We start from the raw sequence: 15187 nt of genomic DNA on the forward strand, positions 1-15187 counted from the left end.
TAAGAACAACATAATAAATATCTCTAGGTCAATATTCCAGAATAATTAAGAAACTATGATCAGCTCTAAATACACATTTAATTATGGTATCTAAGAGACTTATCCTTTGAAACTGACACCAAGTTAGGAAAATCAACATTTATCCAATCATACAAGTACAATTTTAACATGTCTATTAAGAATTACATATTTGAGGCCATAAGTTGGCATTGGCAGCTGAGTTCCAAAATTACCACTTAAAATTCAAAATGAAAATCTGCAGTCTTTTCAAAAAGCATTCCCTTTCTTTATACTGTCACAGGTGATATCCATTTACTATAATATTGTAGTAAGTAAACACTACTTTGTCATTATGAAGAAAAAAAACTATGATCAGACAAAGATCATAATGTAGTTCCGGAAGACTACACATTCTTTCACTATACACAGTATATAATAGAACAGAGTATACTTTGAACGGCAGTAACATGCAATGATTCGGTTGTAGAAATGTTATGTAGTTTCCACTACATCAGAATTCTGTGTAGGTGTTTACAGTTTGGGAGCTATAAGGACAAAAAGAGCAATTATTTAATGCTTACATAGTAGAGACATCTGAATGAATAACATACAGTTACCACTGGACATTAACATGGAATTTACAAAATAAAAAAAAAGACTGACCTATTTAACCTATGTATAAGGATTGACTTTATTTTTTTAAAAAAGTCTTTTCAGGACTACAAATTACAAAGTAAAAGCAGATCACTATGTAGAAACCTAGTGAATACATTTTGCCTGTGCATGAAAACTTGATCAAAGTTATTCATTTAACAATTTTATCCCATTCACAATTATATCAGTAATAATGCTCTTCTTAAGGTTACTATACAACTTTATTTCAAATTATACTTACACATTATTCCCTCCAGATGAACTGTTAAACACCAAATTCTTGGCTCATAAAAATGGCACCTTTGAAAGGGGCAATTCCCACTCAGTCTCTGATGGCGTTACTCCAACCTAGGTTCTTTCAACAATCAAAACCTCCAAAATCTTCACGTGTAAGATAAAATCTTTCCACCAAAAAGCGTGGTCAAATTTTGTTTTCTACTGACTACATACATATATAGATGGGTGACAGCAAGAAAAGACAAAAATTAAAAGGCAGCCATTAAAATAAATGAATCAGGTGTATAGAAGAAATATTTGGCTCATGGCAATTAAAAAAAAAAAAAAAAAGGCAACTAGGGTAAAGGCATTTCCTTTACTCACACTATTCCATGAGTCCTTTCCTACCAATCTAAGTATATGACAAGTGTTAAATTCGTTAAATGACAAGACTTTTCTAAGGTACAGTTGAAAATGGCATGAAAAGAATACCCATTTGTTTTGCCTGGAAAAGATATAAACTGAATGCAGAAATTCTCAATGGGGAAAAGCTCAACTTTCTTCTTCCCACCACCTCAGCAAAGTATAATTTCCCAAAGACCTCACTTTCAGGCTTGTTCTTCATGTCTTCACTAAGGAATGAAAACCAGAGAACAAACAATTGAGCTCAAGACATCTGGGGTTAAAATGAAGAAAATATTAATATAGAACCAATGGCCCAACTCAAGATTCATGTTAATGAATTCAATTGCTGTATAGGAGGTTTTCCTGGATGAGGAGGGCTTTGGGCATACCAAATTATCACACAAATCATTGCTTTTTGAGACTTTGGATACTTTTACAGTTTAATTTGCAAACAGAATTTTTATAACAAATTATTTTTAACCAAATCATATCTTGAAAACTGTTTATATAGAAAACCCAGGAAAAAAGTGAACTGTTCATTGTGGAAGGCCTTAAATTACATTATTACAGTAGAAAATACAGGAGGTAGAAGATAACTGAAAAGACTAATGCAACATTAGATTCAAATCTATAGCTCCTGTAGCTACTTAAAACATGGTTTTAGAAACTAAACCCAACATTTCCAGTAACCATAGAAACAGTTAAAATAAAATTTGCTATGAAAGCCCTTATATCATGCTTGATATAGGGAGGTAGGAAGATGTAAGAACCAGGACACATGAGACATGACATTTTATCTACAACTCCTGTTTGCTTTACTGAGGGTGCAGTTTCAAAATTCAGTCACCTTCTTCAGCTTCAGACTCAGATTCTAGAAAAGGGGGAAAATGCAGTCAAGCATTATATAATATCAAAAAACAGAAGTTCCCATTTATAATTGTAAAGCTTTTTATTATAATTTAGGGATTTTATTAATGTCCTGTTTAAAACACAGGGACATTCAAAAGTATTTATTTATAAGCCTCAAATGAATAAATGTTTATTAGATATTCTCAAAACTTTCAAATTTTCTCGTAAGAATGTTTAGTATTATGACCACCAAAATATTTCAATAATTAAAGTCTAGTTTTCCTCACCTGCCTTAAAGTAAATAAATTTACAAAAATCTTTACTCTAGGGATACAACAGTATCTGAATGAAAGAAGGCAGCATGTGTGGACTATGAATGGCCACACTACGACTAGTTCTCAAGCTTTACCAAACTAACTGTACCAGACTTACCTTCTTCGGCATTTTTGAGCCACTCCACAAACTTTTTCATTTGTTCAAGGAAGACACTTTTCCCCTTTGCAACGTGTGCATCTTTATACCACTTCAGAATGGGCTCTTCACTCAGGACTTCAGCTATAAAGAAGAGAATGAGCATTACATTTGGGTAGTTTGCATACACTTTTCTAACCACAGAGTTAGAACCCACCTGAGGTACAAATGCCTGCATGGCCACAAAGATCTTACTGAAAAGAGTAAGTCTGTACTCAAACATTTTCTTATTTGCTTTCTTCAAAAAGTTAGTTTTTAAAAAACATAAATAAAATGAGCACCTGATATTTAAAAAAACTTTTTATCAACTTGTCATGGAAGTATGAACCTACTACTACTAGGAAAAAAACTTATTAAACCAGTGATCCTCTCAACTGAAGATAATTTTACCCCTCAGGGGCATTTGATAATGTTCAGAGACATTCTTGATAGTTACATCGGGGAAGAAGTACTACTGGCATCTATTGGGCAGATGCCCGGGATGCTTTCAAACACTCTTCAATGTACAGGATAATGACTGTAAGAGTTACTTGAGCCCTGGTTGGTGTGGCTCAGTGGGTTGAACTCCAGCCTGTGAACTGAGATTGCTGGTTCAGCTCTGGTCCCAGCACATGCCTGCGTTTCAGACCAGGCCCCCAGTTGGGGGTGAGCGAGACGCAAATGAATGATGTTTCTCTCTCCCTCTTTTCCCCCCTAAAAAATAAATAAAATCCTAAAACAAAACAAAACAAAACAAAAAACAAAGGTCATGCTGCCCAAAATATCACCAGTACCAAGGTTAGGAAATGATAAAGGATATTTGATAATTTATTAAAAATTTTTTTTTTTTTTAATTTGAGAGGGGTAGGGATGTAGAGAGAGAAAAATCAATCAGCTGACTCTTGCACATGTCTCAAAAGAAGACAGAGACCAGGGACCAAACCTGCAACCCAAGCATGTGCCCTGACTGGGAATCGAATTAGCGACCTTCAGATTTGTGGGATGATGCCCAATCAACGAGCCACACCAGTCAGGGCTGATTTGTTTTTAGGTTTGAAAACAGTACTGTGCTTTATTTAAAAAAAGAGAAAAAAATGTCCATGTACTTCACAGGTCCATACTGGAAAAATTAAGAATTAAATCATTATTTCTAGAATTTATCTCTAAATAACCTAAGTGGCAGCAAGTAAGTAGGGGCACACATACTTTCAAGAAACCTAATCACAAGCTGATAATCACAAAAGCATGGATTCCTTGGAGTTCATATCCCATTCTTTCTCTTTTAAATTTTTATTTATTGATTTTATACAGAGAGAGGAAGGGAGAGAAAGAAACATAAATTTGTTGTATCACTTATCCATGCATTCACTGGCTGATTCCTGTATGTGTCCTGAATGGGGATCAAACCCCCAACCTTGGCATATCAGGACAATACTCCAACTAATCAAGCTACCCAGCCAGGGCCTCATTCTTACTTTAAAACAAACAAACAAACAAACAAACACCCAACTCAATGGGAGACGATTTAATTCTGTGATGACAGTAAAATATTTTAGGGAGCTGGTGTTCAGACAATCACTCTTTGGAAATTTGTATTCACAAAATTCAAATTTTAAATTACCTTTGTAAAAAAGCACCACTATTTTCTGGAAGGCTTTCATGAAATGAATGTTATCATAGCAATACTCCTGAATCTTCAGTAACAGAGTCAGCTCAGACTGACCTTGAGTAGTAAAGGCAGCAAGGAGAGGGCTGTATTGCTTTTGAAGGCAAGGGAGAAAAGGTTTAGTCATTCATTCTGCTGACCAACCATTATAAAATTTCTAAAATACAAAACATAACTCATCTTTTACAACCACTGTGAATTATATTCTATTTAGTGGAAATAAAAAAGTAGTAAGGCAGAAAAATCTGCTAAGCATCTATATGAAATAAGCAATTGCATCAAGAATTCCAGATAACTGGATAACTGTCCAGATATTTAATATTTTATAGGAAAAAGGAGAAAATGCTTCTATTTTCCAATATTCCCTCAAAAGCAAACATCAAATTGCAGGCTTACTTTTAGCAAAGAATGCTACTTTTCAGCAAGTATTCATTCTTAACCTGTGTACCAGCCAAAGCCCAAGTCAGACTTTTTAAAAGATTACATCAATAATTAATATGTTTGTCTATTTACTGGCGAATTATCCCCAGGAACCACATATGTGATAAATGCTCTTAGAAAAGCACAGTAATGGTTCATTTTTCCCAATGCAGAAGCAGGATATTTTGTCAAGGAACAGATCTAATACCTTCAAGTGCTTGATGGCTTGCTCTGCTACAAGCTCCTCTTTTTTGTTCCATTCCACGGTGCTCATTACACTGGACCAGACTATTCCAATGACAACGGGTTCTGGGATGTTGTTTTTTTTCATCTCCTCCTTAACATACAAAATTATCTGCAAAAGAAATCCAACTTTAGTTAACAGAAACCGTATGTATGTGTTATATATTACATATTCCACACATCAAACTTAGAACTTAAACAAAAGCATAAAAACACCTTTCCATGCAAGCAGCAACAACCACCTGTAATCATATATACCACATATAATCAAAGAGCTTTTAGAACTGAAAGGGACAGATTTCTAGTTTAAACCTCATTTTACACATAAGCAAACTAGCTAGGGAAGGATTTAGATGGAAACAGGTCTGTCCACTAGCTTGCACCCTACAAAATCCCCCAGTGTTATAATTCTGGGCACCAACAAGGCACTAAATACGAAAAAGACAGAGGCAAAGCACCAGCAAAATATTCTACAGCTATTAAAGCCCACTCTGGTGAAATACTTAAAATTTTTTCTTTGCCAGAAACTTAGCCATATAATGATAGTTTAAACAAAAATATCTTACATCCTTAAATGGATCACCACGGGACATCTGTTCTTGAAGCTCTTTCTGGAGTTCCTTACGCGCTCCTATGGTTTGCTGATTCCGAACATACTCTGAAAGCTCTTTTAAGCCTGCCTCAGTAAAGTACTTTGTGAAGTGTTCAACACTTTGTTTATTGGCGGGAAAAAGTTCCTGAAAGGAGAATTTAATATAATTAAATGACCTTTAAATCAGATTAAGAAAATCTTCTCTTTTCTTCACATATTAAAAAATAACAAAGTTCCCTTATTGGACTTTCCTAGCAAGAATGGGGAAAAAAAATGAAAGAAGTTACAAACCATCAGTCTGTTATCCATGCTGACTTTCCGAAGACTTGCAGCTACTGCATTGATATCTTTTTCATTTATCCATGATTTAAAGAGCTTTACAGCAAAAGCTGCTGAAACCCCTATAGAAGAAAAGAGCACACTGAACAGAAGTACTTTCTTGGATTCAACCACTGTATCTGGGCATTTCCTACCTCCATAGTTCAACCACACAGGATTACTCACTTTATCCCCGCCAGGGGAAGTTTACCTGAGTTTCCTGTTGCTACTGCTTACCATTTAACTCCCATTTCTCTACTCTACCATTTTCTGGTTATGTATTCTTAGTCAAGTTACTTAAACTGTTTTCTAATCTGTAAAATGATGGTAACAGTTCTTACACTTGACAGGGTTGTTGTGAAAATTAAAGTAAGGCACGTTAAATACTCAGTACTCAGTAAAAAGAAAAAAAGTGAGCTTCTAAAGAACAATTTAACTATGGAAATCAATGTAAGGGACTTATTTCCCTTTTCAGCCTGACATTTTTCCCAATGGCACTTCCTCTGAAACATGTTTCCAAGTCTCTCAATCGGAATTAATCTCCTGGGTTACAATGGAATTGAAATTTTTTTACTTTATAATCACATTGCATCTGGACCCTGGTTATCTGCTGTATGCCTAAAGCAAGCCATTAACTCTGGATGCTAAAAGTATACAATAAATTTCTAATGAACCTATTAAATTTAAGGATAGTTAAAAAGACTAATACACAGGTCAAACCTAGATAAATTATATCCTATCTTTTGTATGAGTTCATCTTTCATGCTCTTATCTACCCTACCCTCAGACAACAAAAGACTATCCTTTACTAAAGGTTAATTACCTTCTTTAACCAAATTCTCATTATAAAGGCTATTAAGAATGGATGCATTAAGTGTTCCATTAGCCAGAAGAACACCAGTCAACATGGCCAGCTTGTTCCTCTCCGACTCCGAAAAACCCTTTAAGAACAGCAGCAGCTATAAAAGTAAATAGTTACAGGTTAAAAGAGCAATTGAATTATATAAAGAGAAGCAATAAAGCATACTATATTGGTTATAAGTATGGACTCTATCATACCATCCAAGTTTGTGCTTCAATACTCATTAACTGAGTACCATACGCAAGTTAACTTCTGTGCCTCAGTTTCTTCATGTAAAATGCAGATAAAAACTTGTCTCACAGGTTTTTTATAAATATTAAATGAATTAACAATTAGAATAGTGCCTGGTACTCTATGTTACTAAAAGCATTACCAGATTTTCTATGCACCTAAATATAGTACATTTAAGACTCAAATAGCAAGTATGCTAAAGTGTCTTTTTCAATGTGTTTAGCTCTGATCCTCCACCCTCTAATCTTTTTAACAAACCTCACTTTGAATTTTAGCCTTTTGCCACTTGTTTGGACAAAGAGCTAAGGAACAATGTACAGCAAATTAAACCAAATGATTTACTCCCAAACTACATTTCAGACAAGCCAACCTAAACATCTAAAATTATCTCAAAAACTCTAGCCAGGTAGCTCAGTTGGTTAGAGCATGAACCTGACAACACCATGGCTGCTGGTTTGATCCCTGGTCAGGGTACATGTAAAAATCAATCAATGAATGCAACAGTAAGTGGAACAACAAATTAATGTTTCTCTCTCTCCCTTCCCCCCTCTAAAATGAATACAATTTAAAAATAAAATAATCTCAAAAAGTATGAAGGTTCCTCAAAAAAACTAAAAATACCAAAAACAAACAAACAAACAAACAAACAACTACCAGCCGTGGCTGGGTGGCTTGGCTGGAGCATCATCCCCTACAACAAAAGGTTGCAGGTTTGATTCCCAGTTGAGGTGCATGTAGGAGGCAACTGTCTGATGTTTCTCTTTCCCCCTCCCTTCCTCTCTCTCTAAAAACCAATAAACATATCTTCAAGTGAGGATTTAAAAAAAAAAGAAAGAAAGAAAGAAAAAACATCACTACCATATGACCCTGCAATCCTAATTCTGGGTTTTTATCTGAAGAAATCCAAAACACTAATTCAAAAAGATACATGCATTCCTATGTTCACTACAGCATTATTTACAATAGGCAAGATATGGAAGCAACCCAAGGGCCCATTGCAGACAACTGGATAAAAAAGAAAAGCTGTGGTAGATATACACAATGAAATATTACTTGGCCACACACACAAAAAAGAATGAAATCTTACCACTTCCAACAACATGGATGGACCTAGAGGATATTTTGCTAAGTGAAATAAGTCAGAGAAAAGCAAATACCGTACGATTTCCCTTGTGTGTGGAAATAAAACAAAAACAAACTGATAAATACAGAGAACAAATTGATGGTCACCTGATGGGGACTGGTGAAAAGGGGAAGCAACTAACAAGTAAAAATGACAGTTACATAGTTACATTTAAAATTATCTAAAATCTGTGGCAGAATTAGGTGTTAACATTCCATTCTTTGACCTCAACCCACTGTTTTCCACAAAGCATACTATTCCTCGTACCTTTTTTACTTCATCTTCAAAACCTTTCTCCAGGTATTTGTAGCGCCTGATTAACTTGTTAAAAACCTACAAAGAATAGTAAAGAAATTTAATGGTAACTTCATGGGTATAGATTCCTAATAAAGAGATCTAGGTCAGGGCCACTCAGATCCCTCCAATAGTATCTCTAGAATAACAAAGAAGTGAACCTTTCACTAGATGTTTATAGGCTGTTTAACCCAGCGTGGGAAGAGGCAGTCAATTCCCAAATCCTGCAATGTACCAATACAATGCTGTTAACACTTTAATAGCACCCTGCAATAGATTTTTATTGCCAAATATTAAAGCGAAGACTAAGTATTGTTCAAATATAAGTCATTTACCCATTTGTAGAGTATTAACAGAATAAGATTATAAAATACAGTTATACCTTCCTAATAACATAGATAACAGTATCTGTTAGACACACTGGAATTCTTTGCTTACAGTAATGCAAACATAACTACTGGTATATATATGAAAGCTTCAAATAAGATTTTGATTGGTGAGCTGATCTGCTTATAACTCATTCACCTTTTGAAAAGTTATATGCAGATTAACTCCATGATGGGAATCATGACAGGGAAGTAATTTTCCTTTTCAGTTTGACTTTTTTCTTATGGAGTAATTTCAGAGGGACAAACAGGAAGGGCTACTTCAATCTTTTTCTAATTGTTTTTCTCAACACTTTTTGAAGTTTTTAATTCATCATATTTCTCCAAGAACGTTGTCTTAAACCTTCAATTCAAACTCCTTAAATCTTCTCCCTGAAACCTCTTAAAAGCAGACTTTTTCTTAAACATTAGTCAGATGGATAGTAGCTAACTGGAATTACTATGTCAAGTTTGATTTACCTGAGCAAATGCTTGCATGGTCTCTAGGTCTTCTTGTGCTGCGAACACACAGACATCTGTACGCATCATGTCATCTGCCAATGTACCACCTGGGGCTAAGGCATATTTTACAAAAAATTTGCAGTGACTTTCATTTAAAATTAGTAATCATTTTCAATCTTACTTTTTGTGATAAAATTATAAAAATTCTAACATGATTTGAAAGCAATTCCTTAGTAGGAACATGGCTAGGTTGGTTCAATACATCTGAGTAAAGTGAAACAATTTACAAGAATAAAATAACCCATTTTAGCAACTCAATGAAACATGCTGCACTAACCATTCAATTAATAGTGCCAAATCTGTCACTCAAGTGGAGATGCTCAAAGTTGGTTTTAGTATATAACCTGATACATAGAAAACCACCCTTAAGCTACCAACAAAAGTGGCTATAAATACCCACAGGTTAAATACTTTATCTTTTAGATACATTTTTAAGAATTTATGGATAAAATAATGTCTGATGTATACTTCAAAATATGCAGGAAGGGGCGATAAAATTTGTTAATAATTATCAAAGTTAGGTAACAGATCAGAAGTTCACCATACTATTCTCTCTAGGATATGTTTGAAAATCTCCTCAGTAAGTGTTTTAAAAAGAATTTTATAAATAGGCTTATTGATAGCAGTATTACAAATAGTAAATAGATATATTTCTTATTACAAACTAGTAATACAATAAAAGAAATACTCATTTGACTAGGCACTAGAATATATGTTAAGTTCCTGGTTCCAACCACTGAGCAACTGTTTGACTGCATGCAAGTCAGAGGCCTTTCTAAGCCTCCATTCTGCATGCTGTATGCAATGGAGTTCTAATTCTGTCAGCTTGGCTGTGAAGGTCAATACAATATTACCATGAAAATATTGTGAAATACCTTATAAGAGCTATGGAAATGAAATCACCATCATCACTTAATGATATATAACTAAGCAGTATATTGTTAAGGCATCCTGAGCTGCTGAAGGTAGAGGTAGGGGTTAAAACAGCACTGTGCAACAGAAATACATGAACCACATAATAGTCTGAAATCTTCTAGTAGCCATATTAAAAACAAAGGCTGAAATTAATTTTAATACACTTTAACCCAACATATCAAAATAGTTTTTAACATTTCAGTATTCAAATTATTATTGAGATGTTTTACATTCTATTTAAAAAAATATATTGTCTTTAAAATCCAATGTATATCTTACACTTTCAGCACATCTCAATTTGGACAAGCCACATATATCCAGTAGCTAATATGCTGACAAGTACAGGACTAGAGGCTTCAGGCAAAGTCATACCCAAATGTTACGATTCTGCAACAGACTTTGGAAAAATCCTTACATGTTAAAAAAAAAGTCACCCTAATAAGACAGGTTTGTCAAATAGTTCATATTTTGGATTCTAACAATCTCCATGCAGCACACTTCCCACAAAACCAGACACTTACCCAGCATTCCCCCGGCCACCAGAATGTCAAAGAGTGTTTCTGCATATCGGCGGTAATCAAGTTTTGCTCCAGAGGCATCAAGAAACTTTGCTACTGCTTCCAAATCAGTACCAGTTTCAGTTAAGCCTTGAATAATACAGTCTTGAAACTGAGTAGGGTCAAACCTCTCTTTTTCATCTGGGGGAAAAAAAACCGCAAAATATTTAGTTTTAAAAGGCTTACTAAAATGCCATGAAACCACATGCTATGAATTATAACCACTGAATAATTACATCCATCACAATTTCATTTATTTCAACAGCTGGAAAAACCAAATACAGCTAGATTACCCAACACCTAGAACACTAGCAAATAAACAGGAGACTAAACACACATCCTGTGCAAGTTTCCCCTCTGCTGGTGTAAGGCAGGATTGTCTAGGTACCCAATTGTATAGCTATTCTTCCATGATTTTTTTTTCACAGAAATCTCATTAACTGAGCTGAATAATCTAGTATGTTTCTACTACCAGGGGACAATTTCTATCTGGAATGTTCTTCCATTGCTTCTGAGCTTTTCTGAAATTTAGGTCAACCTTCAAACCTCAGGTAAATTTTATTCCTGAGTGAAATTTTGCCCAAACACTGGAGCTGTTGATTCTTTTCTTTAAAAGCCCATTTTTTTCTTAACAAAAAAAATCACTCCTTTGATACTTATTAAGATTCAATATATGACAGAAACTGCAGTAGATCTTTTGCTTCAATTCTTGTAACAATCTTGGGAGGCTGATCTTTTTGTTCCCACTATTAAGGAAAATTGAAAGCTGGAAAAATTCAAGACTCGTAGCTAGGGGCAAGTAATCTCAAGTCAAACTGCCTGATCCAAATCCTGATGACAATCATTTAACTGTGTGAGCAACTAGTTTCATTCTTTATGCACATTTTTCCTATTGTAAATGGTGATTAAGAGTAGTATCTTATGAAGTTGTTGGGAATATTAAATGATATAAATAAAATGGAAAGTACTCAGAACTGTGCCCTGGGTATATACCTGTCTTTACAGATTCCATGATAGGGTTTGATTTCTCTAAGTTAGATACCACCTTAATGTTCACAGAGCAGGAGTCTGATGCACTCTTCCCTATTTGTATCAGGACTTGGTTTTTAGCTCTGAAAGGCCTATGTCCTGGGAACTCTATTCAGTCCTAGATAAATCAGAATGGTGGTTCACCCTACCCAAGACCCAAACATCAAGAATTAGGAAGGCATGCGTGATCTCAATCTGGAGGCAGGAAAGTGACATCTTTTTCTGATGCTAACAATAAAATAAAGGTGATGCCAGGAATCCACATACTCAAGAGGATACAGACTCTTCCCTATTATTGTTAAACTGCTCTGGTTTCCAACTTCTATTCCTCCTCTTGAGCAAAATCTACTGGTTTAAATGTAAATGAATATGCAAAGACTAGAAACAAACCACTCTTTGGTCTCCCCATTACAAGGGGGCAGACTATAATTAGAGATTACAAAAGATTTGGTAATATACATCTCAAAGTATCTCTACTCAAGAGTAGAAAAACACAATTTATAACCATCAGTTGACTGAGTTCTCTTTTTCCTCAAAGTCTCATATAAAATAAAGTCAATGTGTGCTTTTGAGCAACACCGAAATGTTTGGGGGAACATATTAAGCTGAATACAAAATATACCTGAGACCACATCTCATTTAACTTTGTATCACTAGTGTAGTAGTACCTCACTACACAATTCAATATTCATCTAAGTGCCCATTAATACAGAAGTTATCCATGTAATTTTAGTACTTTCCTTACTGAGCCTATGAGAAATGAGAAATGTTAAATTTTTTAAAAAACCCAAAACCCCAAAATATTACAATGTTAACTCTGTTCCATAATTAACTTCCATGGGTCAAGTCTGATTTTTCTCTCAGGAATCTTCACAAAGTTCGGGTGAAATTAGTGATCACACTAGGAGCTCTTTTTACAAATGAACTTTTTCCCTCAAGCAAAAACTTGCTTAAATAAAATTTGCCACTAAAAATGCAGCCCATATTTTAAAAAAAAATTACTTAGAAATAGTAAGGGTTTATCAACTAGAAATGCAAGTTCCTTTGTGGTATTTTCTCTTAAGGTTTTAGTTCTGAGCAATTGCCAGCCAGGGGAACCAAGATCTAAAAGTTATCCTGGAGATTTGAAGAGAGATATTAAGACATAAATTTACCTCTTTTTCTGGTTTTAAAACGCTGGCCTGATAGCGTTGGCTTTTGCTGCTTTTGATTATTCATAAAAGACACCCTAGGAAAAGAAAAAAAGGCCTTAAAAATCAGTGCCATGACATTCATTTTAAAAACAAAGCATCAAACCTTTCTCTAGTCACATGTAAAACAAACTGAACACGCACTTTGTCTTCACAATACACCTGAGCAGGCAAAAGTAATTACTTTCACTTTAATGAATATGATTTCACAACTTCCATTTCCCCCTACATTACAGGGGTGTCCAACCCGCAGCCCAAGATGGCTATGAATGAGGCCCGACACAAAGTCATAAATTCACTTAAATCCTTTTTTGGGGTCATTAGTTTTCGTTAGTGTTTGCGTATTTCATGAGTGGCCCAAGACAACTTTCCTTTTTCTAGTGTGGCCCCGAGATGACAAAAGGTTGGACACCCCTGACCTACAAGAAACCGTTGAAACATGTACTGTGAAGTACACTTCTAGGTGACTTCACAGCGCCAGTGATGGGTGGCAAATCACCCACCATAGACATTTGTAGATCTCTTCCTCGTTCCTCTTTAAATTCGCCAACACCTTGTACTACCTAAGCACCACGGAAGGTTAACAGAGGAATACCACCTAGTCAAAAGTGCATGTTAATTTTGGGACACTGTCAAAAGGCGAAAACCTTCTCTGGAGGGACCCTTCCCTCAAGTCGTACCTGTGGCCGCAGCGACCGCTTCACCACTCCTGCCTGCAAAATTAACTGTCAGCGGGCCTAGTCTCCTCTGCCCCATACCCTACAATCCAAGCCTCCGCCAAGGGCACGTGTCTCCCTATCCACACCCTTCCCGTGCAGAGGCACGAACGACAAAAAACCCGCGACCCCGCCCTGGATCCCCTCGGTCAAGGCGGGGCGCCGCAGGGGCTGCACCTCGCCCGGCAGCCCCTTCTCTACTGACCCCGTCGCCGGCGCTGGCGGCCGCCGCAATGAGCGGACTACAGGGGCCGAGGCGCTTCGCGCCGGGGGCCCAGCCGCCCCGTACATCCGCCCGCCCTCCAGCGAAAGCAGCTGCGGTGGAGGCGGCCGCAGTGGTGGTGGTGGCTCCTCCGCCCCGCCCGCCGGAACCCCCCACGCGTACATCACCCAACAGAGGCCGTAGTGGCTTTGTTACTCAGGCCGGGCAGGGCTGGAGGGGGGCTTGTCTCGGCCACTGCCTCCGCCTCCGGCGCAGCGACGCACCCCCGGGGTCCACGTTCCGGCCCGTGCCGGCGCCCCTTGGCTTCCCTGATCAGGAGGCGGCCCCGACCCTGGAAAACTGGCTCTGGACCCGGCCCAGCCTCATGCGGCGGCCTCCGCTCGGGCCCATCCAAACCGGCGCTAAAGACCTGCCGCCTCCCCCGCTCCCTACCCGGTGATGAGGGGCCGTAACCTCCAACCCAGACAAGAGGGCGCCAAGCCTCACCGAATTTAAGGCGAAGAGAAAAGGGCCAAAATTTCCAGATGTGGCGACAACTGCGGCTGTCTCTCCTCTGCCACCGGAACTAACGCGAGGAGGGAAGAGGTGCCACCCCCGCCCCACCGGTCCCCTATCGCGAGATTTCTTCCTCTAGCGCCTTGCCCCGCCCCTCTTCTGAAGTTGAGCCTCCTCCTTTTCCCTTTCTTGGGGCTTGGGGTGGGAAAGTAGAAAAAGGGAAGGAGGAAGATTTTCAAGTCTTATTTTATTCCATTATTGAGTTCCAGGTTTTTCAGACATTTATCCCCGACTAGCCTATCGTTCTCTCATCTCGTCGTTATCCGGCCTCTTAGTACATGGAAAGGTTAGAACAAAAGTTCATCACCCTCGCCAGACTCGAGGAAGTTGGAGACCTCCGCCCCAGTCCTTTACCCCAGTGGCTCTCCCTCTTCCGCCGGAAGTCTAACTAGAGCAGGGGGCGCGGGTGGTGGTGGTTTGGTCGCTTAGTTGATGGTTGCTGACTTTTGTTAAGGTTCCTCCACCTGGCCTGGCCTCTGCTCCAACCTGGGTTGGTAGAACTACCGGAGACTAAGTCCAAAACAGGGCGACATTGCTCTATAGCGCTTGGCGGGTGGGGTCGTGCACTACATCCTTAGGAACAAGGAAGGTCCAGCCGGAGGGTTTAGAAGAAGTTGTAACCTTGGACTGTGGCCACAAAACCAGTGGTCTGTCATTTCTTGGAGAGTATTAAACTCCCCTGGGAACTTTTGAAAACGCAAGATTGCTCGGCCTCACCCTCAGAGATTGTGAAGATCTGGTATAGGACTCAAGAATTTCTAACTACGGTAGTTACTAGTGACGCTAATGCTG

General features: G+C 37.7%; 1 protein-coding gene across 2 annotated transcripts; it reads right to left on the reverse strand.

Moving 5' to 3' along the window:
• Positions 1–1687: 1687 nt before the first annotated feature.
• Positions 1688–14460, reverse strand: BZW1 (basic leucine zipper and W2 domains 1). Of its 2 annotated transcripts, XM_054585860.1 has the most exons (12): positions 14327–14460; positions 12866–12939; positions 10647–10823; positions 9169–9263; positions 8297–8362; positions 6637–6772; positions 5787–5896; positions 5470–5640; positions 4869–5015; positions 4196–4334; positions 2557–2679; positions 1688–2146 (listed from the first exon to the last, which is right to left on the reverse strand). In XM_054585860.1, exons 2-12 carry the CDS (start codon positions 12927–12929, stop codon positions 2115–2117), a joined length of 1260 nt encoding a protein of 419 aa, XP_054441835.1. In that variant the 5' UTR covers positions 12930–12939; positions 14327–14460; the 3' UTR covers positions 1688–2114. The 2 variants fall into 2 exon arrangements, with proteins under 2 accessions (XP_054441835.1, XP_054441836.1); XM_054585861.1 differs by lacking the exons at positions 9169–9263; positions 12866–12939; positions 14327–14460 and having other exon boundaries at positions 10641–10724.
• Between the last annotated feature and the right edge of the window lie 727 nt (positions 14461–15187).

Source organism: Pteronotus mesoamericanus, unplaced genomic scaffold, assembly GCF_021234165.1.
Source record: "Pteronotus mesoamericanus isolate MK-2021 breed Mesoamerican mustached bat unplaced genomic scaffold, CSHL_Meso_final contig_90, whole genome shotgun sequence".
NCBI classification, from domain to species: domain Eukaryota; kingdom Metazoa; phylum Chordata; class Mammalia; order Chiroptera; family Mormoopidae; genus Pteronotus; species Pteronotus mesoamericanus.